We start from the raw sequence: 24,911 nt of genomic DNA on the forward strand, positions 1-24,911 counted from the left end.
CCACCGGACTGACAAGAGGAGGTCACGATGTCCGCATCACCGATTTTGTTCAAACATTGTAGGTTGGTAGTACTACATCACCACAACACACTGGCAAAGTAGTAGCGCGCAATTCTCAAAAATTTTCGAAAAAAGCGATTTTGAAAATGTCGAAAAAACGAGAGGTTTAGCATGCCAGGTACCATCAAGCGAGAGACTGTGGCGAGGTAGTCGGGTGGTTAAGGTTCTCCATTTCAGTTATGAAGATGGTGAGTTCTTGTAACGCTGCTACCCGCTTTTTACCCCTCCCCCCCTTTCCCCCTTTTTCATCCATTACATATTTATTTTCTTCTATTACTGTCAAAATAGATTTAAAATTTTTCTCTCCCAATAATTCGGCCTCTTCTTTAGAGTCGCCGGGATCCAGTAAGCGACTTATACAAAGAAAGTGCTCGACGTAAGCTATGGCCCTTTTTAACTGTTTATTTATTGTTTGCTCTCCCGGGAACTCGTTTGCACTTTGTGTAGCTTCACATTAAAAAACACTTCTGTTCGAACATAATTCAACATGCGAGATCTCCATGCCGATTGAACTTACGATGACCGGGCGAGTTGGCCGTGCGGTTAGGAGCGCGCAGCTGTGAGCTTGCATCCGGGAGATAGTGGGTTCGAATTTCACTGTCGGAAGCCCTGAAGATGGTTTTCCGTGGTTTCCCATTTTCACAGCAGGCAAATGCTGAGGCTGTACCTTCATTAAGACTACGGCCGCTTCCTTCCAATTCCTAGGCCTTTCCCATCCCATTGTCGCCATAAAACTTATCTCTGTCGGTACGACGTAAAGCAAAATAGCAAAAAAAGAAATAGAACTTATGATGAGAACGTCTGGTTACATTGCACACAAACCCTACACGACACAACGCGGTCAGGCAGTGACTAACTGCTGCTCTCATTCGCAACATGAGGAAAAAGGGGATCAGAAAATATCAGAAAGGAAAGTTGAGATGAGCGTGACTCAAACTCGCCATCTTCATAACTGAAATGGAGAACCTTAACCATTCGACCACCGCGCCACAGTCTCTCTTGCTTGATGGTACCTGCCATTCTAAACCTCTAGTTACTTTTCTCGACATTTTCAAAATAGTTTTTTTCTGAAATTTTTGAGAGTTGTGCGGTACTACTTTGCCAGTGTCTTTTTGTGATTTAGTACTATCGACCTACAAAGTTTGAACAAAATCGGTGATGTGGACATACTGACCTCCCATTGTGAGTCAGGATTGAACCTGCCAAGCTGGGGTCAGAAGGCCAGCGCCTCAATCGTCTAAGCCACTCAGTCCGGCAGAGTGAGAGCGAGCGAGAGAGAGAGAGAGAGAGAGAGAGAGAGAGTGACAAGAAAATTCGGCTCACTGTCACTTATTTTATGATTTGCTGAACTATGTGGTCGATGTGCAGTGTCTTGCAGGTATTGATCTAAGATGGTGTTAATATGGTGATTGCAATGTTACTAAGTTTATGATCTTCGTGTATATGAGTTCCCATGATGCACAATGCTGCATTTTGTACATTCTAGGATAAGATGGTTGAAGTCTGCAACACATTAAGCGTCGTATGTTCATTTTGTTGAGTCCAGCACGTTAATCCGTTGGAGGTGACTGGAACACTGTAATATGTCGTCTGCTACGACTCATCATGCTGAACCATGATTTAACGAGAATGGTAGACTGGAATGCGGCATAGTATTGTCCTTTGTGTAGTTTGGTTTTAAACCATTTCTTGCCAATCTGTCGTAAGCTCCCTGGCGAATAATGCCAAGGAAGTTTGTACAAGCAAGGGGGAGGGCGTTGAAGTTGTCACTTATTAGAAGACCTTAAGAAATACATAACAACAGCAATCTATTACTGAAATCCGCTTCCTATCCATGGGTATGAAAGTAACTTGGGGACACAATTGTAATACCCATAATGCTTTGTACTTAAATAGAACGTTAACAGGTTCTGTTCTATGTCATAACTTTGTGGCTAATTCAAGTCGCTCTAGGCGCACGAATTCAATATTAAGAGATATTCTATTGTTTTTATAATCCGATATGGACCAACGTCCTGGTTATTTCCTATGTGTAAGTACGTAACATGCAATTCAGTATACGTAGCCACAGAGTAATAGTTTATCGAACGAACACGTTCGCCACCATGAGCCAGTGAATTAGGACTGAAACTTGCTCACTCTCTGATCATGGTCACTGATAACAAAGAACAATTAAGAACCGTAATGTAACAACGTCTTTACTGACCCACCTGAGGTAATTCATTTATGTCACTCTCATGTTTAGTTTTCCTTCAATTGGAAGAACGTGAGTGTCTATGAGAGATACTACGCTACAAAGGCGTGAAAGCAGTCGTTTGAAAGGTGAAAATTACGACCTCGAAGTGCCATAATAATGTTATTGAACAAATTGCACGCAGGCTGGTCTGGCGGGAGATACTTCGGTAATACATGAATATCTATGCCACAAGATTGTATGAACACCTTAGTAGTAGTACTTCAACACAGCACATTGATTATATAGTGAAAATACGTATCACACTGAAGTACATAGAGTAGCACGTTAGATAAAACCGCAATGATGATGATGATGATGATGATGATGATGATGATACGTATTTGAAGCTCATTATTGCTGACAGTATTATTTCCCCTTCTGCTAAATATACCTACCCGAGATTGGCATATTAAAAATTTCCTCAAATTTTATATACATTAGCCGGGATAAGAACCACTAATGTTAAATTTTCAATGCAATGCTCTGAGCCAGAGCAGAATAGTCAGCGTCGGGGCCCACGGTTCGGTTCCCAGCTGGGTTGTGGGCATGGGCGTGACCAAGGAGGGGTTACTGTGGTTAGAACCACGCCCACCCCCTCCACAGACATGGAAATCTATATGCTATTTGCTTTACGTCGCAGCGACACAGATACGTCTTACGGCGACGATGGGATAGGAAAGGCCTAGGAATTGCAAGGAAGCGGCCGTGCCTTAATTAAGGTACAGCCCCGGCATTAGCCTGGTGTGAAAATGAGAAACCGCGGTAAACCATCTTCAGGGCTGCCGACAGTGGGGCTCGAACCCACTATCTCCCGATTACTGGATACTGGCCGCACTTAAGCGACTGCAGCTATCGAGCTCGGTCACATGGAAATCTTACAAAGAGGAAATAAATAGGAAGTGACAATAAACTAAATAAACATTCAGAGACTCAATGTAGAACGAACAGATCTGTTGAATGTTAGATCGTAAATTGAACTCACCATATCCTGCAAAACTGTTGACCGTGAACGTGTTGTTCTTGTTCTGTATTTTGATGTAAGATTTTGCAGTGTACCACAATATGAATATCAACATAATTCGCTTGTATGTGTGTCCTTATAATGACAAGTCTTACGTGCGCTCAACTCCTCCCCCCCGACACACACAGAAGCACCTTTATTGTGTTCTATCATCATTTTGTAACTATACCACCACCCCCCCCCCCCCCCGATCGGTCGATCCTGGGTACGGTATTGGTTGTACGAATTTAATCGTAAACGATTAATTCCCTAAGCTCGGGACTGGGTTTTTGTGCTGCCCTCAAAATTTAGGAACCCTCCATCACAGTAAAACGCAGCTTCCAATACGCGGCAGAAGCCGACCTTCGTCATCGGAGGGTCTGTCTTGCACCAGGTGAATAGTAGCCATACGAAATTATATTATGTAATGCTAGTATGTAGGCAACTAAACTACTTCTTCTTCTTCTGTTTACCTTCCAGGGTTGGTTATTCCCCTCGGACTCAGCGAGGCATCCCAGCTCTACTGCCTCGAGTGCAGTGTCCTGGAGCGTGAGACTTTGGGTTGGGGTATACAACTGGGGAGAATGACCAGTAGGCCTACCTCACCCAGGCGGCCTCACCTGCTATGGTGAACATGGGCCTCGTCGGGTGATGGGAAGATTGGAACGGATAGACAAGGAAGAGGGAAGGAAGGGGCCGTGGCCTTAAGTTAGGTAGCATCCCGGCATTTGCCTGGAGGAGAAGTGCGAAAACACGGAAAACGATTTCGAGGATGGCTAAGGAGGTAATCGAACCCCCCTCTACTAAGTTGACCTCCGGAGGCTGAGTGAACCCTTTTCCAGCCCTCGTACCACTTTTCAAACTTCGTGGCAGAGCCGGGAATCGAACCCGGGCCTCCGCGTGTGGCAGCTAATTACACTAGCCACTACACAGTGAAGGCGGACGGCAACATAACTACAGGATTATACTGACTACAACAGGTCTACAACAGATCGGTGCGGTGAGATATAGTACTGTATACAGAATGTAGCCGAACTTCACCGACAAACTTTCGGAAGTGGTTCAGAGATATTGTTATAAGGGATCCGCGGTCTCTGGTGGCTCGTTACTGAGTAATTGCATTTCGTTTGGTTTGTTGCCCCAGTTAGATTTGCATCTGTATTGCTCTTGGCAAACACCGGGGTGTCTGAGTTTTGTCCCGCAGGAGTTCTTTAACGTGCCGGAAGCGAACGATGTCGTGATTATGCTGGTCGACATTTTGAACAATACCTTTAAGGGGACAGTTCTGCATTTGTTACGTACGGGAGTGTGTAATACACTGACATATCGGACTGAACACAACTGTGACAAAAGTGGACGTGCTACATCTGAGGGTTGTTGCATTGCTCTGTGTTTTGTGTCGTACGTTTTGGTCATTGCGTATTACAGGCTTTATCACTGATATGAAGGTATTTTTGCAGAAACAAGGATGATTGGGGTAAAAAAGCCGAATAAATCGTATTTACATTATTACTCTGTAACGCGAACCGGAGACCACGGATCTTTTATACCAATATACTAAGAAGGTATCTCTGAACAACCTGCATAAGTCTGTCGATGGAGTTCGACTCCACCCTATACAACGTTTCAGTCACACAAGTAGAGTATAATTTTGGTAATCCCTTGAACTTTATAATTGGAAAATTTTCCGAATTCTCCTGAAATGTAGCAACATGATTTAAGATTTGGGGAACCCAATATCTCAATATTTTCAAATCTTTAGCGTAGAGTAACATGTAAATCCATTATGTTCATTTGTTGATGTTTACCGATACTTACTTAGAATACATCGACCTAGAATGTTAACTAAGATGTTCAGGTTTATAAAATATTTGAAAGAGATCTCCAACATCAAATATTCATTTAAAATTTGAAGTAGTTTGCATGGTGTTGGAATATTATTCATCCACTAACAAAATAAATATGGTAACTACCCATAAATTATCTATGAATTAGTCCTATAGAAATTAGGAAACAAATCTTAATAATTCTTGGATTAATCAGACTGATTTCAGATACAAGGTTCGGATGTACCTTAGCCATTCCCCTCCAAGCAAGCTACCTTCACAGACAGACGATTACTTTTCTGTTACAAAGAAGTGACCTTTTGGTATTTAAAACTGCTTCTATAATAAGCTTTCTGCAGTCGCGCCAACTCTGAAGTGGTCTAGGTTGAAGAAATTTCTCCAAATTACAAAAATTTCACACAACAGTCTACGGTGTGACATAAATGTTATTAATAATTCCGTACTTCATGCAGGACACTTGTAGAAATATGAGTTAAAAACAATCTCAGTTTGTTAGTGACCACTCTACACCAATAGCAGTTTAATAAGAATAGAAATAATAATAATAAGAAGAAGAATTGTTAAACGTTTCTAGCTGTAAGCTTCCCTTCAGGAGATTGAAACCTACCTGTTTTTAGTGCGACGTTGAAGAACCCCAATTTCTAAATCGCCATTATATAATGATTCCTTTGATCTCTTCTAATTGTTTGGACTTTTCTATGTGATAGGATAAATTCACTATTGCGCGTCTATGTGGTGCTTAATAATGTGATGTATTGTGTGCATTTGGAGTGGGATGTATTTAGACTAACACAAACACTCAGTCCCCGAACCAGAAGAATTAACATCGGCCCGACCGGGAGTCGAAGCCGGGGCCCTCTGACCCGAAGGCCACTACTATGACCATTCGGCTAAGGAATTATATAGCCTAATGATAAGAGCTACACTTAATGACTCTGTTTTATTTTACTTTTACAAATTGCTTTACATCGCACCAACACATATGTCTTATGGTGATGATGGGATAGGAAAGGGTTAAGAATGGGAAGGAAGCGACCGTGGCTTTAATTTAAGGTACAGCCTGGTGTGAAAATGGGAAAGCACGGGAAACCATCTTCAGTGCTGTCGACAGTGGTGTTCGAAACCAACTATCTCACGAATGCAAGCTGATTGCTACGTGAATCTAACCGCACGGGCACTTTCTCGGTGGACGTACAAAATATACAATAACTAGAGCAGAAGGATGGAGGATAGAAGCTTTCGAAATGTGGTATTACAGAAGAATTCTGAAGATCAGGGATCGGATCACACATGAAGAAATACTTCATCGAGTAGGTGACGGGAGAACGATCTGACGAAGAGATAGACTGATTGATATGACAGATCATAGAATACCTAGGATTTGTTCAATTAGTTCTTGAAGGAAATGTAGGCTGTAAGAAAAGCAATGGCAGATGAACGCATAATTATACGTGACAAATAGAGTACATTAGATGTAGGATATAGTAGTTATGTTGAAACGAAAATGTTAGTACAGGACAAGTGATATGGAGGGCTCAAACCACTCTATGGACTGATGACACAAACATGCAAATTGCACGCGGCCTGCAAGACTTAAATAATAATACTTCAAACACTTATATCAAATTGTAATGCATCAAGAAACACATCTTAAAACGCCTTCATCTGGAAAAATAATTAAAAATATTGGAACGCGTAGTAGTAAATAGTATTAGCTACGGACGACAGAAAATGGTTTAGAGGGCAGAATGTTAACAAGGATTTCCTATTAGTGTACATCTTCCAAGTGTTGTTACTCTTAAAGTATCCAATCACTTTAAACTACCTCCCTCCGCCTGCATTCTAATTAAAGGAGAGATGATATACACAGATTCACTACCGTAAATCAGACAGCTGTAGTGATATATTGAGTGGTTGTACGATTTGGCAATCCATGGTTCAATTCCCGGTTGATTACCTCCTCGAGTGTTTCTGCAATCACTTCTGACAGATCATTACGTGTAATGTCGTGGTTGCTTTCCCAGCACCACACGGACAATTGATGACAGTTATTATATGCATTCCCAAGAGAGTTGTCCTTGCGGTTACGGTCGCGCAGCTGTGAGCTTACATTCGGAAGATACTGGGTTCGAAACCCACTGTCGGCAGCCCTGAAGATGGGTTTCCGTGGTTTCCAATGTTTCGCACCAGGCAAATACTGGGGCTGTACCTTAATTAATTAAGGCCACGGTCAACCTTCTCACTCCTAGCCTTTTCCTATCCCATGGTCACCAAATGACCTATCTATGTCGGTGCGACGTAAGGAAAGTGTATATATATTTATTATATGCATTGTCCCAATTGTTGTTATTTCCTGCTGGTTATATTGTAGTATTCCTTCATATGTCTCTTGGAACAAACCGGAGAAAAATGGAGCTTCCACCGGAGTCCCAGGTTCACTCATTGATGTTACATTATCTGGTATGCAGAGCTATGGGTGGTAGTCCGACTCATAGCTGAATGGTCAGCGTCACTCTCCTCTTCATACTCAGACAACACACTACACTACCAACCACTACAGAAACACGCAATAGAGGGTTGCCGTCAGGAAGGGCATCCAGCCGTAAAACAGGGCCAAATACACATGTGCGACACAGTTCGCACCCGCGACCCCGTAGGTATGGAAGAAGAAGAAGAAGAAGAAGAAGAAAAAGAAGAAGAAGAAGAAGAGCTATGGGTGGTACTGGGTACTCAGATTCGGAGCACGACTAGTACGTCTGAATGTTACCACTCAGAAGGTCAAACGTGCTCCAGTGAGGAAAACAATTCCTAGCTCTAGCGATAAGCCACTGACCTAGTCAGTCAGCTGTCATAGATAAGTGCGCTGCGGCTCTCTGATAGAAGCTATTTACCCCAGTTTCAACAACAGCTAACAGATCTGGATGGCAAAGTCGAAACTATCCTGTTGGGCATTAATAACGTCATTAATGCATGCAATACTGCAGGAGAATCTCACGTAAATTCCTTCGGCGGAATCACCCATAATTTATACACAGATAAGCTCACAAGATATATCCCCAGGTATAATAACTTTCGCAAAACATGGCCTTATACAGTATATTCTTGCGATTACCCGCTGTAACAGGAGTGTAAAGACCAATGCGATAATAATTATATATTTTGCTACGAAATGGTAAATAATTTAACCCTTTATCTTCGACAATTGATAGTTTCTCCACTCACGGCTGCTTTCAACTACCAATTTTATGTGACGTGCCAGAATAAGTAGTGCTTAGTTCACAAATGATCTTGGTAACGTTATAGGTTTCGCCAGAAGATGCTTGAAGGTAATACTTTCCGAGGATATTAGACCATGGCCGAAGCGAAATTGGTGACCTAATTCAGATAACCCGAAATGCTAACTTTCATGTTACATCAATAACGTGCGTTGATAATTATTAAGAAAAAATCATGAGACGAGACGATTCCAAAGAGAGTAATTATTTACTTCGATTGTCAGTAATAGGAATAAAGAATGAATGAAGGAAATGCTGGGCTGAGTAACTCAGATGGTAGAATTGTTTATTTTTCTAAACTCAAGTTGGCAGATTCGATTCCGGCGCAGATTGATGGTATGAGAAGTTGCTCAAATGCGCCAGCCTCGTGTCGGCAGATTTACCGCCATGTGAAATAATTCCTATGGGACAAAATTCAGGGACCTCGGCGTCTCCTAAAACCGTAAAAGTACTTAATGCGACATGGAACTAATAATATTATTAGCCTACTACGCAAGCTTTTAACCTCTTTTTCTTCAATCCTGAAACTGCCAGCGTTGTGCAAAAATTATTATTCATTCGTTATGCAGAATAACGAATTTAGCACACCGAGTGAGCGGTTTGGGTCACGTGGATGTCAACTTGCATTCGGCAGATAGGGGGTTCTAGCCCCACTGTCGGCAGCCCTGAAGATAGTTTTCCACAGTTTTCCTCTATCCACACCAGGCAAATGTTGAGCTCATTCCTTAATTAAGGCCACGACCACTTCTTTCCCAATCTTAGCCCTTTACTACCCTATTCCACTATCGCCAAACACGCCCCTGAGTTGGAACGACATTTAAACTCTAGTAAATATGTATGGGTTACACACGGCGATTCAAGTCAACACTGACAACGATTAGTGTGCCGCACGGAAAGACAACCTGATCATTTTTCCTCGGATAAGTGGCAGGTTGTTCGTTCCACTTATTGGCACGAAACCACCATTAAATAAATAAATAAATAAATAAATAAATATGTGGAACACACACACACGACCCATTCCCGACGTGTTGCCGAGTTTTCACGCCATATAGCACCTAAACAATCTATTTACGGATATGGGTTGCTTCTTGAAAAACGATCAGTTTGCCGTCCTGTCCAACATACTAACGGTATTGTTTTCGAGTCACACTGTATATCCTAGGTCCAGCTATTTCTCCCCCTGCACCGTAGTGCCGGACAGCTTTCGATACAAAATCATTTCTTCCTTACAGAATACATCTGACAAAAATTATACCCTAGCGTGTTACCTTCCTTACTTCGCGATTCAATTTATTTCACTGTATTGTCATCCTGGGAGAATTTACAGTATAATTTTAATGTCGAAAGCTTTAGTGGAAATGCATATGGCAAAAGTGGACATCGAAATGGCTTAGGAAAGACAAGACACTGAATTATTTGTTATGAGGCCTCATGTCTGTATACGTAAAAATATTACTAAAATGGAAAGAACAATTCCCCTTCGTGAGCTCCTTCCACAAAGAACCACATTTGGGTTTAATGTTAGATTGCCCTTTTCAGGTAACCGATTTAGATAATGTTATAAGCCGAAGCGTGAAAGAGTGAAGATTTTCCCTAGCAAGGCCAGATTACTTGTTGCAGCTCTGCCTTGGACGAGCAGAGACCTTCAGATCTTGTCTAGAGAAGCAGAACGTGCCCTGAATTACATAGGGGTATACAACTTAATTTTAAATACAGATCATTAGAGATCCCTGTGCAATGAATTTCTCAAATGGACCGATCAATGTAATATAATAATAATTTTTTTTTTGCTATGGGCTTTACGTCGCACCGACACAGATAGGTCTTATGGCGACGATGGGATAGGAAAGGCCTAGGGGTTGGAAGGAAGCGGCCGTGGCCTTAATTAAGGTACAGCCCCAGCATTTGCCTGGTGTGAAAATGGGAAACCACGGAAAACCATTTTCAGGGCTGCCGATAGTGGGATTCGAACCTACTATCTCCCGGATGCAAGCTCACAGCCGCGCGCCTCTACGCGCACGGCCATATAATAATAATAATAATAATAATAATAATAATAATAATAATAATAATAATAATAATAATATCAGAATGCGTGGCTCAGACGGTTACAGGCTGGCTTCCTGTGCTCAAGGTTCGATCCTGGATCAGCTCGATGGTGGTCTATAAAAGAGCTCAAATACGTTACCCTCGTGTCAGTACATTTACCGGCGTGTAAATGAACTCCTACGGGATGAAATTCCGGCATCTCAGTGTCTTCGAAAGCTATTAAAGTAGTTAAAGGGATGTAATAAAACCAATAAAGTTAACGTGAATATGAATTTGCGTAATAATAATAATAATAATAATAATAAAGTACCAAGTGAGTCGGTCATGCAGTTAGGGGCGCGTAACTGTGAGCTTGGTTTAGGGAGATAGTGGGTTCGAACCCCACTGTCGGTAACGGTTTTCCGTGGTTTTGCATTTTCACACCAGGTTGTACTTTAAGGCCACAGGCACTTCCTTCCCACTCCTCCACCTTTCCTATCACATCGTCGGCATACGACCTATTTGTGTCGGCGCAACGTAAAGCAAATTGTAAATAATAATAACAATAATAATAATAATAATAATAATAATAATAATAATAATAATAATGCACAGATCGTCGCCGTAAGACCTATCTGTGTCGGTGCGACGTAAAGCAACTAGCAAAAAAAAAAATGCACGGTCCTTTGGCTGAATTTTCAGCGAAATGACCTTCGTTCCAAGAACCATCAAGTTCCATTTGCGGTTAGGCAGAGATTCTATCCACGTTTGGACTACAAGGACTACAAATGAGGATGTCGTCACGCTGACCATATGACACTCCAGTAAATGTGGACCATCGACTGGGCATCAGTCTTTTTAGCAAGCCAATGCCAGTAATGGGCATTGGGGTTGGTTTGTTATATATTTCAAAGCTTCAGACAGATACATCCTTTGTGAAGCAAGTTCAGGGTCACTGAACCTGTTTGAGCCAGCAATTGTTTTCTGAGATTTAAAACGACTAGATTATCAGCCTCTAGGGAGTGTTTCAGTGAGTGATCACGCCTCGTACGTGGATGTAATGAATGCAAGGCGTTCATTTCGTTCAACGTCAATGAAATCTGATGGAGCATGTAATAGCTATTGCACTTTCAAAATAGGATATATTTCTACTTTCCTATGCCACCTTAATAAAGTATACCACGATATGTGTTTTTCCATTCTAACCACCCATTCTCCTGGGCTGATATATCGATGGTGATTAGAACGTAGAGTTCCACACACTTGACCGCACCTGTTTCCGTGAATGGCTACAAGGATACGTAGAAACTAAACTGGGGGCGGTTAACACGGAAGTGTCCACCCGCACATTAATACTTTGTAATGCTTAGACATCGGATTTATATTCCGTATATAGCAACAGTAAAAGCAAGCAAATGTGCTCCAAAAAGTGGTGTACCTAGCTTGATAGCTGCAGTCGCTTAAGTGCGGCCAGTATCCAGTAATCGGGAGATCGTGGGCTCGAACCCCACTGTCGGCAACCCTGAAGATGGTTTTCCGTGGTTTCCCATTTTCACACCAGGCAAATGCCGGGGCTGTCCCTTAATTAAGGCCACGGCCGCTTCCTTCCAATTCCTAGGCCTTTCCCAACCCATCGTCGCCATAAGACCTATCTGTGTCGGTGCGACGTAAAAAAAAATCTAGCAAAAAGTGGTGAAATATGCACTTATTTAAAATTTGTTTACGTCGCACCGAAACAGACAGGGCTTATGGCGACGATGGGGTAGGAAAGGCATAGGAGTGGGAAGGAAATGGCCGTGGCCTTAATTAAGGTACAGCCTCAGCATTTGCCTGGTGTGAAAATGGGAAACCACGGAAAACCATCTTCAGGGCTGCCGACAGATTGGTTCGAACCCACTATCTCCTGGATAAAAGTTCACAGCTGCGTGCCCCTAACCGCAAGGCCAACTCGCCCGGTGAAATATGCACTTAGATATGCAGTTATTTTCAAGCCAATAAACTTTTATGAAAGCCAAACATAAGTTTCTTCTACTCGATTCACGTGATTCACCCACACCAATACATAAAATTTGTACCGTAACAACTGAATGGCAAACAAAACTCACCCTCTACTTACAACTGTGGCTATTAACACTAGTACAAAGAATACGTGCATAGTTTGAGAAACGTACCGTATCAAGCAATCAGTTTTCGACGACTTCTAGATAAAACATAATCATAATTCGTAATGCTGTAAGGAAACCGTGTAAAAAGAACATAAACATGAAGAAATACACTCAAATACACATTCCTCTGTCATTTTACACTGCACACCCTACTTCTTCTGTCCATAATTTGCTTTGCAGTACACTGCAAGAATCTTCTCCAAGTTTTCTGGTACAAATATGTGGTGGTTGTCTGTTAAAATTAGCTTCGGTGCGGAGAATGATCGCTCTACATCCACGGATGTGACAGGACAGTACTTGAATTCGGGAGCACACGCTGCGTTCTTCTTTCGATTTTTCCTTGAAATAGTACTGTATGTATGTATGTACACTGACTGACAGAGCAAATGCAACACCAAGGAGGAGTGGTTCGAAAGGGATGAAAGTTGGGGAAAAAACAGAGTCGGCACGGACGAATAATTGATGTTTATTTCAAACCGATATGCAGGTTACACAATGCGCACGGCATCGACTCAGTAGGATGTAGGACCACCGCGAGCGGCGATGCACGCAGAAACACGTCGAGGTACAGAGTCAATAAGAGTGCGGATGGTGTCCTGAGGGATGGTTCTCCATTCTCTGTCAACCATTTGCCACAGTTGGTCGTCCGTACGAGGCTGGGGCAGAGTTTGCAAACGGCGTCCAATGAGATCCCACACGTGTTCGATTGGTGAGAGATCCGGAGAGTACGCTGGCCACGGAAGCATCTGTACACCTCGTAGAGCCTGTTGGGAGATGCGAGCAGTGTGTGGGCGGGCATTATCCTGCTGAAACAGAGCATTGGGCAGCCCCTGAAGGTACGGGAGTGCCACCGGCCGCAGCACATGCTGCACGTAGCGGTGGGCATTTAACGTGCCTTGAATACGCACTAGAGGTGACGTGGAATCATACGCAATAGCGCCCCAAACCATGATACCGCGTTGTCTAGCGGTAGGGCGCTCCACAGTTACTGCCGGATTTGACCTTTCTCCACGCCGACGCCACACTCGTCTGCGGTGACTATCACTGACAGAACAGAAGCGTGACTCATCGAAGAACACGACGTTCCGCCATTCCCTCATCCAAGTCGCTCTAGCCCGGCACCATGCCAGGCGTGCATGTCTATGCTGTGGAGTCAATGGCAGTCTTCTGAGCGGACGCCGGGAGTGCAGGCCTCCTTCAACCAATCGACGGGAAATTGTTCTGGTCGATATTGGAACAGCCAGGGTGTCTTGCACATGGTGAAGAATGGCGGTTGACGTGGCGTGCGGGGCTGCCACCGCTTGGCGGCGGATGCGCCGATCCTCGCGTGCTGACGTCACTCGGGCTGCGTCTGGACCCCTCGCACGTGCCACATGTCCCTGCGCCAACCATCTTCGCCACAGGCGCTGCACCGTGGACACATCCCTATGGGTATCGGCTGCGATTTGACGAAGCGACCAACCTGCCCTTCTCAGCCCGATCACAATACCCCTCGTAAAGTCGTCTGTCTGCTGGAAATGCCTCCGTTGACGGCGGCCTGGCATTCTTAGCTATACACGTGTCCTGTGGCACACGACAACACGTTCTACAATGACTGTCGGCTGAGAAATCACGGTACGAAGTGGGCCATTCGCCAACGCCGTGTCCCATTTATCGTTCGCTACGTGCGCAGCACAGCGGCGCATTTCACATCATGAGCATACCTCAGTGACGTCAGTCTACCCTGCAATTGGCATAAAGTTCTGACCACTCCTTCTTGGTGTTGCATTTGCTCTGTCAGTCAGTGTGTGTATGTATGTATGTATGTATGTATGTATGTATGTATGTATGTATGTATGTATGTATGTATTAAGAATGTCTAGCACTCAATCCCGCTTCCTGAAACGGTGTCGGGGTTGAGGTGAGGTGAAATTATATGACATACTTTTACGGCCGGATGCCCTTCCTGTCGTGAACATCGCTTGATGAGCTAATGAATATGAAATGATAGATGCATGAAACTGGGTAAAGTGGTGAAAGGTATCGACTGTGGCCTATGAATAAGAACTGTCCCAGCATTTGCCTGGAAGGGAAAACGGGAAATCGCAGAAAACCATTCCCAGGACAGGCGACGGTGGGGATCGAACCCACTCGTCTGATGAATGCAGAGTTTGGCTCCGTAGCCGTAGCGTTAACAAGCTCGGTCCCTGAAATACTACCGTATAGAGTAGTCATTATTCTCTGTAACTAGGAAGAGGAAAACTGCTTGAAACGATGAACAATCTTAAAATTTTCCTGCATCAAGCGTAGATAAAACACGCTCAGAATGGTATCCACAAGGAACTGAGGTTTTATCATGCACACTACCAGGCACAAAAATTAATTGACCCAAACATTACCCATAGAGCGATTGCTGCGGGTCCTCTAGAACCCATTTGAACTTACATACTACGATCCTAGAAATGGACGAACCAATCGTTTTCATTGGTCAGCTTTGAAAGACGCCCTTTCCACGTCGTGGGCGTGAATCTATTCGCTGTTGACGATTAAGATGCCTGATACCATACCACCTGGTCTACATTTACGGAATGAAGAACATACGTCTCAACCCAGGATCGACCCCTCGACCTCCTGCACGCTAACCCAAAACTCTATCCACTGCACCAACAGTACAGCACGACTAATATGTGCTGACAGAGGCAGTTACTCTACATGTGGTTACAGTGTCGCCAGATTGCCACACTTCAACGTCCTTTTTCTGCCGGATATACTCGCAGGACGAACTTTTGTGAGACATTTTTTTATTGCTGGCATGTGAGGAGTTGCGCTGCGACGCTTCACCCTGTATATTACTGAATATATTCTCCACTTACCGGCAAGTTACAATTAAACTTTTATAACGTAAGACAGTCGGTATTTGACTTAAACAGTACAAAAAATAAACTACCAAAATGTGTTCGTAATTTTGTTTATGAAAAGTACAATTAGGTATTTATATGTCTTTCCTTTCTAACCTTACCAAACACTTTCCCTATAATGAATTACTAGAAGACATTTATGAAAAATATTATCTTGGTATTCTTTTTACATTCTCTTTCAGCGTTTCTCGTGGGATGTTAAACGCTATACTAGCACGCTTATAACCTTGTACCTCACTGCCTTAATAGCCTTTCTCATAGCCTTCTTATCCCACTTCTTGCGTTTTCCCATCTGAAAATAATAATAAACTTCATAAATAACAAATAAAATGAAGGGGAGGACGAAATTACGAACAACAAACGCCAGGAGCTACACCGCACGACTGAAATGCAGTCCAGTATTTCATTCGCATATCATTGCTCACTCTAAGAATCACAGGCTCTTACTCTGAACGCTACACTAACTGAGCTCACCATGAAAAATGAATCCTCTTCGTAGACGGAAACTAAACGTGGTGCACGCACACAATCAACTCTCACAAGACAACGGGATGAGGCTACGCGTTTACGCGCTCGGCTAAACATTACAGTACGTACCAACTATGCAAACTGGAAATCCCTAGGGGGACGAAATTAGGTGCAGAGATGGAATATGGCCCCCGTACGTTATTGTTAATTTAATATTGTCTTTTTAACCGGCCATTTCGTTATGCAATGAAGGGTCCGGTCCCGAGCAGGCCGGTTAAGAGGGTGTTCACTGTATACGGTACACAGATAGATATTCCATGGCAATACGAATATTGTTTCTCTGTCACTTTTTCCCACACACTGGTGGATTAACGAGTGCGATCTGTGGATTTGCCTCAGTTTTACGGCGGGAGCCCTTTCTGACACCAACCCTAAGTGGAGGTATGTATTCACTATCGCGTGTTTCTGTGGTGGTTAGTAATGTGTTGTGTTGCGTTATGTGTAAATGTACGTAGAAAAAACTCTTAATATAATATCCCTGTACCAGCTGGGAATGGAACTCTGGAATCTCTGAACCGAAGACCAGTTCGCTGACCATTCAACTAATTAGCCGGATACAAATCGAAACACAAACTATTTAATGTCCCTTCAGTTGCAATAACTTTTGAAACACACTAGGTTGCCAGAATTTTATCCCGGAGGAGCTCTTCAACGAGCCGGAAACTTAAAAAATTCCATCAAATGCCACTGAACTCACCCGCGACCGGGCCAGCCATCCTGCGATCTGAAGGGCAACGACTAGACTGCATCACTCAGACATTAAAGAGATGGCAAAGAGTAAAGGAATAAAGTATCCTATTAAACTTCTAGTTACCGAGCTCGATAGCTGCAGTCGCTTAAGTGCGGCCAGTATCCAGTATTCGGGAGATAGTAGGTTCGAACCCCACTGTCGGCAGCCCTGAAAATGGTTTTCCGTGGTTTCCTATTTTCACACCAGGCAAATGCTGGGGCTGTACCTTAATTAAGGCCACGGCCGCTTCCTTCCCACTCCTAGTCCTTTCCTATCCCATCGTCGCCATAAGATCTATCTGTGTCGGTGCGACGTAAAGCAACTAGCAAAAAAAAAAAAAAAAAAAAACTTCTAGTTGACTCTTCATACTATGACTAGGGTCTTTTTTTTTGCTAGGGGCTTTACGTCGCACCGACACAGATAGGTCTTATGGCGACGATGGGATAGGAAAGGCCTAGGAGTTGGAAGGAAGCGGCCGTGGCCTTAATTAAGGTACAGCCCCAGCATTTGCCTGGTGTGAAAATGGGAAACCACGGAAAACCATCTTCAGGGCTGCCGATAGTGGGATTCGAACCTACTATCTCCCGGATGCAAGCTCACAGCCGCGCGCCTCTACGCGCACAGCCAACTCGCCCGGTGTGACTAGGGTCTAACGATAACATCACAAATAAAATGCATCTTAAAATTTTCCACATTACCCTTTATGATGTAGCTAATTGAGTACCTTGTCAAACGAGTGCCCGAAAGCAATACTAAAATGTGTTCACGCCAATTATAAATTAGTCACACATCGAGAAGAAGAGTTTATTGTTAATTATAAATCAAAATTCATAATGCCATTCTCATGTTTGTGAAGGTTCATTTGCCGTTCATAGCAAGATATGAGAGATACACCTATTGTCTGACCGCGAATAAAACAAACCACATCGTTTCCTTGTTGTCAATTAGTAAAATCCATTTCTTTATCTTAACGGCAACATTTCCACTCGGTTGGCTTGGTGTTATATCTTACGGGCAGAAATAACGGTGGCAATAAATAATGTATATTTGTACATGTTAGGGAAACTTTCCTCGTGATTGTAAGACTGGAGATAGCTACTCTTGAACGGTTTTCTGTGAAAGGCTTTCGATTTCTTTTTTGTTGGAAGGGAAAGGCCTGAGGGAAAGTGATGTTCAAAGACAAATGTTTCAAGAGAATATGTTTTCTGATATTCTTTACGTTCATGGCTGCATTAATTTATTGAATCACTATCGAGCTTATCATTCGTGTCGACTTCAGTTACACAGTCTGTAAATAATTGTCCTTCTCAGCACTGAAGATGGTTTCCCGTGGTTTCCCATTTTCACACCAGGCAAATGCTGGGGCTGTACCTTAATTAAGGCCACGGCCGCTTCCTTCCAACTCCTAGGCCTTTCCTACTCCGTCGTCGCCATAAGACCTATCTGTATGGGCTCGACGTAAAGCCACTAGCAAAAAATAATGTTCTTCTATTCCCCAGATAGCGGGTTCAATTCCGGCTGTGACTGTTGGCATTCAGGGTCAATGCGACACTTCTCTATGCTGTTGAATTTCGGCACGTTAAGAAACTCGTGTGGAATGAAATTCCGACTTTCCAATTGCACCCATGGAATTGAGCGACTAAAGGGTGCACAATGTCTCCTAAAATCTATATGAATTGGAGTAACTTTGAAGAAATAGTATTATATATTATTCATTAAACATGTATAATAATAATAATAATAATAATAATAATAATAATAATAATAATAATAATAATAATTCGTTTAGCTATTACAGCGGTATGCAGCCGTTGTAATGCTACCCTCCGATGAGGGTGGGTAGCTCCTTCTGTGAATGAGACACTACGGGCTATTAAGATGGAGTGTTGTGTATGGTGTACAAATTCCACGACTATTGGGGACAACACAAACACCCAGTCTGCGTGTCAAGGGAATTAACCGTTTACGATTAAAAACTTAGGTTGGGCCGATGACCTAGAAGTTAGGCCCCTTTAAACAACAAGCATCAGCAAGCAACCATGGAGCCGGACATATTATTATCGTTATTTCAAAATTTAATGGTGGAGTAAGGAGTGGAATTATGTTCACTCAGACTCATGAGATTAAGTGAGTATCTGCCTTATATGAGAGCCAGTGGGCCCGGCCATGAAAGCCAAATAATACGGTTGAGGATCTCGTGATGCTGACCGTGTGAAACTTCAGTATCTATAGACCGTCTGCCAATTTAGCAGTCGCCTTAACTGGCTTAGATACTTAAGTGGCTGTATGTGCACTTCCTACCTAGGTGGCCTGAGTTCGAATATCTACTTGGCACGATAATTTGACCAGTTTGTGGACCTGGAACGAAATACTCTTAGTCCCTGGAGCAGAGATGAGAAGTTGCTTTATGTACCAACGTTGGCCATCCTAGGAGTAATTGCATACTTCAGGAAAATGGCAGGAAGGTACCGAACGTAGGAATCACTGGTACTACCACCCTAATCCTAGTACCGGTTAATTTGTATGTTAATACAGACATCGAAACTACACAAGGTATCAGTCTGACAGGAGACATAGTTAGCATCCAGACTGTTAACAACGATGGTCCAACCCTCTACCAAGAAACTACTACACTGATGACCATATATGGAACAATGTGTTATCGTCAAATTTTTCATATTTTGTGAGAGGGAGAATGCGTTCCTCAGCCCCGTGCGTATAAACTGCGTGTATGCGTTTGTTCTTAGGTAGGTAGGGGTTATTCTGCCCGAAGGCAGGTCCGAACCTCCGCAGTGGTATTCCTGAGCCGGAGTTTACGTGCGGTAGGGTGGCCAGTTCCTTTCCGCTCCTGCATTCCCTTACCCCCCACCAACAGCGCGTGGCAACCCATCCAACTCCTGACCACGCCCAATGTTGCTTAACTTTGGAGATCTCACGCGATCCGGTGTTTCAACATGGCTACGGCCGTTGGCCGTTTGTTCTTACCGTTTGATTATCTGTGTCACTGTGGTGTTTCATCCATTTTGAATATATGAAGGCATAATACTTCAAAGTCGAATGAATATTGAAAAAGTGCGAGGAGGGGGACAAAAAAAAGAGCATGATAGCCGAGTGGCATTGTCGTCGCTGACTTCTCACCAAGGCGGTTGTGGATCAAAAGCCGACCAATGAATGTGAGATGTTGGAAATGAAAAGTCATATCCTTGCAGTTTGCATTCCACGCTAAAACCTAGAAGTTCACAATATCAACAATTACATCAAAACTATAAGCTTGCTTAAAGAAACAAAACTGAGGATATTCATTGCACCCAGATGCTCAAATGTCTTCAAAGGGTACACCAATAAGTCACCTTTTCTGGCAATATCTATTCAACCTTGGCTTCCTGAAACTTCCATCGAACGTGTTATGAGACTGCACGGCTCTAACATCGATCCATCAGTAAAGGAGCTGTGTACTCTGGGTTATCTGAATCACAGTTCGGTAATTATCTACATTTCTTCCTTATCCTGGCAACATTTATAAGAGAATAACCTCTTGAGGAACAGGACACGTACTGATACAGAATAGCAGGCAGGACATGTCCAAAAAAAGGCGATGCGCCTAGCCTCTGTCCAGAGGGTTAGTAGAGAGGGAGGGAAAGATGACAGGGGCAGTCACGTGCGTTTAGCCTGTAAGGACTCTTCTCTCCTTTACTGTCCCCTCCATCTGACTGTCAGTATATGGAGTCATGTGGGGTTGGGAAAAAGCTTCTTTCCCACCTTGCGCGTGTTTGGGTCATGTTTCTCCTGCTGACCTATTGACCTGAAGTCTTGGTACAACAAGTCAGCAAATTCTCCCTGCGAGTTGCTAGTTCTGCAGTCATTTCCCGGCATATAGGTAGGTAGGCATAAGAAACCCGCTCTAGAAAGCCGAGAATAACGGCCGAGAGGATTCGTCATGCTTAACACACGCCTTCGGGCTGAAAAGCGGTCATTTGGTAGGCCAAGACCCTTCAGGGCTGTAGTGCCATGGGGTCAGGTTAAGTTAGGCATAAGAAAATGAATCAGTCTATACGACAGGAGAGAGGACACATATAAAATAGCGAACAGAGTTTCAAAAGAAATATTTTCAATATCACAAGAATTCGGATGACGGAGTTTCTGGGTGTCATGGTTTTGTCCTGGAGAGTTTTTTTGGGTTAACCTGTAGAGGTTTTTTCCCATTTAGCAACTTTAAGCAACCTAGATAAAAACAGCATAGAAGCTGCCAGGTTGACTTTCAAACGCCAGGATTTGAACAACCATGCTCCTCACACAGACGCGGGTGTGAATACATATTGACCAAATAATGAAGAAAATGATCGTTTGAAGATTCATTGACGTCCTGTAAGGCAAAGAAGCAGAAAGTAATAATAAGTCAAGACGATCACCGAGGAAATGTCCATTATGCTAGTGTACGACCCATAATTTTATCTTGTTCGTCATCTGAACAGTTAAAGCATCACCAAGATTTCACAGCATCCACGTAAAATTTGACAGACACCAAGTTTCATGCAGAAGTATTCTACGGATAGGTGGTCTTAAAGATAGGTACTTCAAAAGACAGAGAAACAAGTCCCCCTCCACCGAGCCTTCACCACAACACTACTGAACCCAAAGCACCTTGGGAAGTCAAGTACACGTTGTCCACGTGCTCCGACTCCACGGACTCCAGGTTCTCGGTCGTCCGGTACACATCCTCAGGAGGTCGGCCGAGGTCTGTTTCCTCCTCTGACTCTGGTTCTGGTTCCTCATCCTCCTGGATGTCGGTCCTAGCCGTGGTTGTAGTTGAGGTGGTGAGGTGGGGAAAAAGTCGTCTCTGCAAGTACTGGGCCAGGATCTGTTGCGTTATGTGGTTCTGTCGGGCGATCTCACCTGCGGGCCACAGAAACCAGCGTCACCTACAGTCTGCCCTCAGCTCCGCAGCGGCGGTCCCCAATCGGTCGACATAATATTAAAAAGAACGATTATTTTCCTACACAAATTCTAGAACAAGCAGTGAATCGTTCTTTGAAAATTAAGCTTATAAGCATGATACATGACCGATCGACATTCATTTTCGATACAGAAGTTATTACTTCGGTAAATACTTGGCAAAATAAGTATTTTCAAAATGAATGTTCTGTATCAATGGATAATAGCTTTAACTGTGAGAAGTTTAATACATCTGTCTTAGTCTAATTCTGTTTACTACCGTAGATACATAAGTTTGTTAGTGTTACATTTGGCGGAAGGTGTCATTTGTCAAGTGGGGACCAGGCTGCAGAGCTACATCATTTAGGAGAATATCAAGGTAAGTTTGAAAACTTCAAGAATGATCCTAGACTGGAAAGTAAATGGAAATGTCCTCAATCAGGATAGCCAATTCTGTACCAATTTGTAGGGTCTTTTGACATTTACTACTAAACATGTACAATATTCTACCGGTAGCAATACTTTAGCAGGTCATCACTACAGTGTCGATATAAACATTACAATTTAAAACTAAACCGTTCTCATTTTTATTAATAGTAGTCAAACAGTCGTAATCTACCTCTTGAGGAGAGTACAAGAGTTTACAGTAAGATGACTACATCATGTGACTATATACTGCACGCAGAACGTCTACAATATCTGCTGATTCTTTCTACGTGATACTAGCCGAGTACACAGAATATACGAGGACGGAGAAGCCAAAGTTGAGCAGTTCAGTTCCTAATCGCAGTGATTTCAGTGGCTATCCTAAGTGTACTTCTTTGCTGTCTTTATTCTTACTCACTCCAGCCAAGTGCGTGCCTCTCGCAATAAAATCAGATGATCATAGTTATTAATACATTTTTGCTAGTTGCTTTACGTCGCACTGACACCGATAGGTCTTATGGCGACGATGGGACAAGGAAGGGCTAGGAGTGGGAAGGAAGCGGCCGTGGCCTTAATTAAGATACAGCCCCAGTATTTGCCTGGTGTGAAAATGGGAAACCACGGAAAACCATTTTCAGGGCTGCCGACAGTGGGCTTCGAACCTACTATCTCCCGAATACTGGATACTGGCCGCACTTAAGCGACTGCAGCTATCGAGCTCGGTAGATCACAGTTAAACCACAATGGACACTTAAGAGATGCAGATTATATTACTTCATAAAGAGCTGGCGAGTACGACGTACCTGACCTAGCGGATGTAGATACGGAGCAAATTAAAGATAGTCGTATCACTACACAGTTGCGCCATCGATGGAAAGGTGAAGGCACACTAATCATATACAGCTTACTCAACTCCATGCCCAGCACCATGGCAAAAACTTAACATGCTGGCCTTGGGACCAAGGGGCTCCAGGGTAGATTCCCGTCAGGGTCGGGGATTTTAACCTTAATTGGTTAATCCATCTGACTCGGGGACAGGGTTTTTGTGATGTCTTCAACATTATAAATCATCTTAGGTAGGGACCCATTCTTACAGACCTGCAGGTCATCTGTAGGACGTCTACTAAAAAAACAGACCACCAGGCCTCTCCTGAGACCATGCGAAAGAAAACCTCACGGAAAATTCGTTACGGGTGGTCTCTTCCTTTCCCGATATGCCGCATAATTGCATCTGCAGGGTCTTTCATGTAAACTAAGACCGTCGGAGCGGCATTTTTACTCTCCCAGACGTAAGCTGAAGTATGGGAGGCGCGCGAGTAGTTCTTGTCCTTGCAAGCAGCCTGCACGTGTTTGACCTGGCAAACATCAGCCGCCAGTCTGAATCACAGCTGTTAACATGGTGAGACAACTACCATGGCAACGCCGTATTTTCGTATGTGAAAGTTCTGGTTTCATCTTAATGGTCGTTTGAACAGTCATAACTCTCGCTATTGGTGTGCAGAAAGTCCTGATAGTGTTTATGAAGTCTCTCATTATGATAGGAAGATTGGTGTTTGTTGTGCTGTTAGTTCAAGACGAATAATTTGGCCTATTTTTTTCGAGACGACAGTAAATGCAGAGAGGTACCAAGATGACATTTTGACGCCATTCTTCCATCGGTTAATGGAAGAAAAAGAATCGCATGGGGGGGTTTCAACAAGATTCAGCCCCTTCTTATACAGCGGAAGATTCCCTTCTTACAATCTCTGAAGTGTTTGCAGACAGAGTGATCAGTGCTGGTCTGTTTCCCCCTCGTTCTCCAGATCTAACAGTGTGTGATTCTTACTTGTGGGCTAAATTGAAAGAAAAAGTGTATCGAACAAATCCTCATGCATTGGAGGAACTGAGAAAACGCACTGCGAATGAAACCAGTAACATTACAGTGGCAGAACTCACTCACGTCAGCCAGAATGTGGTTACCAGATACAATGCCTGTATAACCAAAGACCTCTCTAAAGAACCAGAGATACAAGGAAATGCCATTTGGTCCTTGTTTCAATGACGGTGAAATCCTCCCCGTGGTAGAGAGGGGGCAACGACTGCATATAAAAATTATATTTTGTATGCAGGCGGCTAACGAATGAAGGGACCGATTATCTCCCGGTATAAGGAGATCCCCTATACCAAGTGCCAACAGTCTCTTTGAGAGTGGATGAGCTGGTATGGGTAAGGGCACTCTATTGTCCTGGGGACAAGAAATTGTTCCCAAAGGCGAAGGAACCAGTTTGGTCAACGGCATTAGGATGCCGAAAGCAACGGGAAACCACTGCATTAAAGATCCTGAGAGATATTCCAATAAATTCACATGGCATGGCTGCAACGTCAAGATCAGAGCTGGCCGTGTGGATCGTCTACCTCCGTTTGGAGACGACGTCTTAAGAAGAAGAGATAACCAAAGAAGGACGACACTTCCGGCATCTTTATAAGGTAAGATTTCATATAAGATTGTATACACGCTTAAAGTAGCGCGGCCGCACGCGATGTAAGTTCGGCTGAGGCAGCTGCCGTAGCGCAGAGTACAAACACCGTGCGTTCGGTCTTAGTTTATATGAGATATCCTGTAATGTACCAATAACGGGAATTAAAACTTATCACTCATGATTTTAGAGGAATTTCATCCCCAGGAAAATAAGGGTTTGCTTTTGGAAGTAATGTGCAGCGCTAAAGATGGAGGACGGTGTGGTCCTATCTGTAAGGCTCGTTAGACGTTTACTCTTACCTGTTTCTCCTTGAATTGGGGCGCTG

At 43.4% G+C, this 24,911-nt stretch overlaps 1 protein-coding gene across 1 annotated transcript in view; it reads right to left on the reverse strand.

Moving 5' to 3' along the window:
* The window catches only part of tfc (triforce), a 581,513-nt gene that overhangs the window by 289,647 nt on the left and 266,955 nt on the right, over positions 1-24,911 (reverse strand). The window contains exon 2 of the mRNA XM_067139696.2: positions 21,411-21,662. Within this exon, the coding sequence (XP_066995797.1) occupies positions 21,411-21,662 (252 nt within the window). The remainder of the gene's footprint in view (positions 1-21,410; positions 21,663-24,911) is intronic.

The sequence above is a fragment of the Anabrus simplex genome, chromosome 2 (genome assembly GCF_040414725.1).
Source record: "Anabrus simplex isolate iqAnaSimp1 chromosome 2, ASM4041472v1, whole genome shotgun sequence".
Lineage (NCBI taxonomy): Eukaryota > Metazoa > Arthropoda > Insecta > Orthoptera > Tettigoniidae > Anabrus > Anabrus simplex.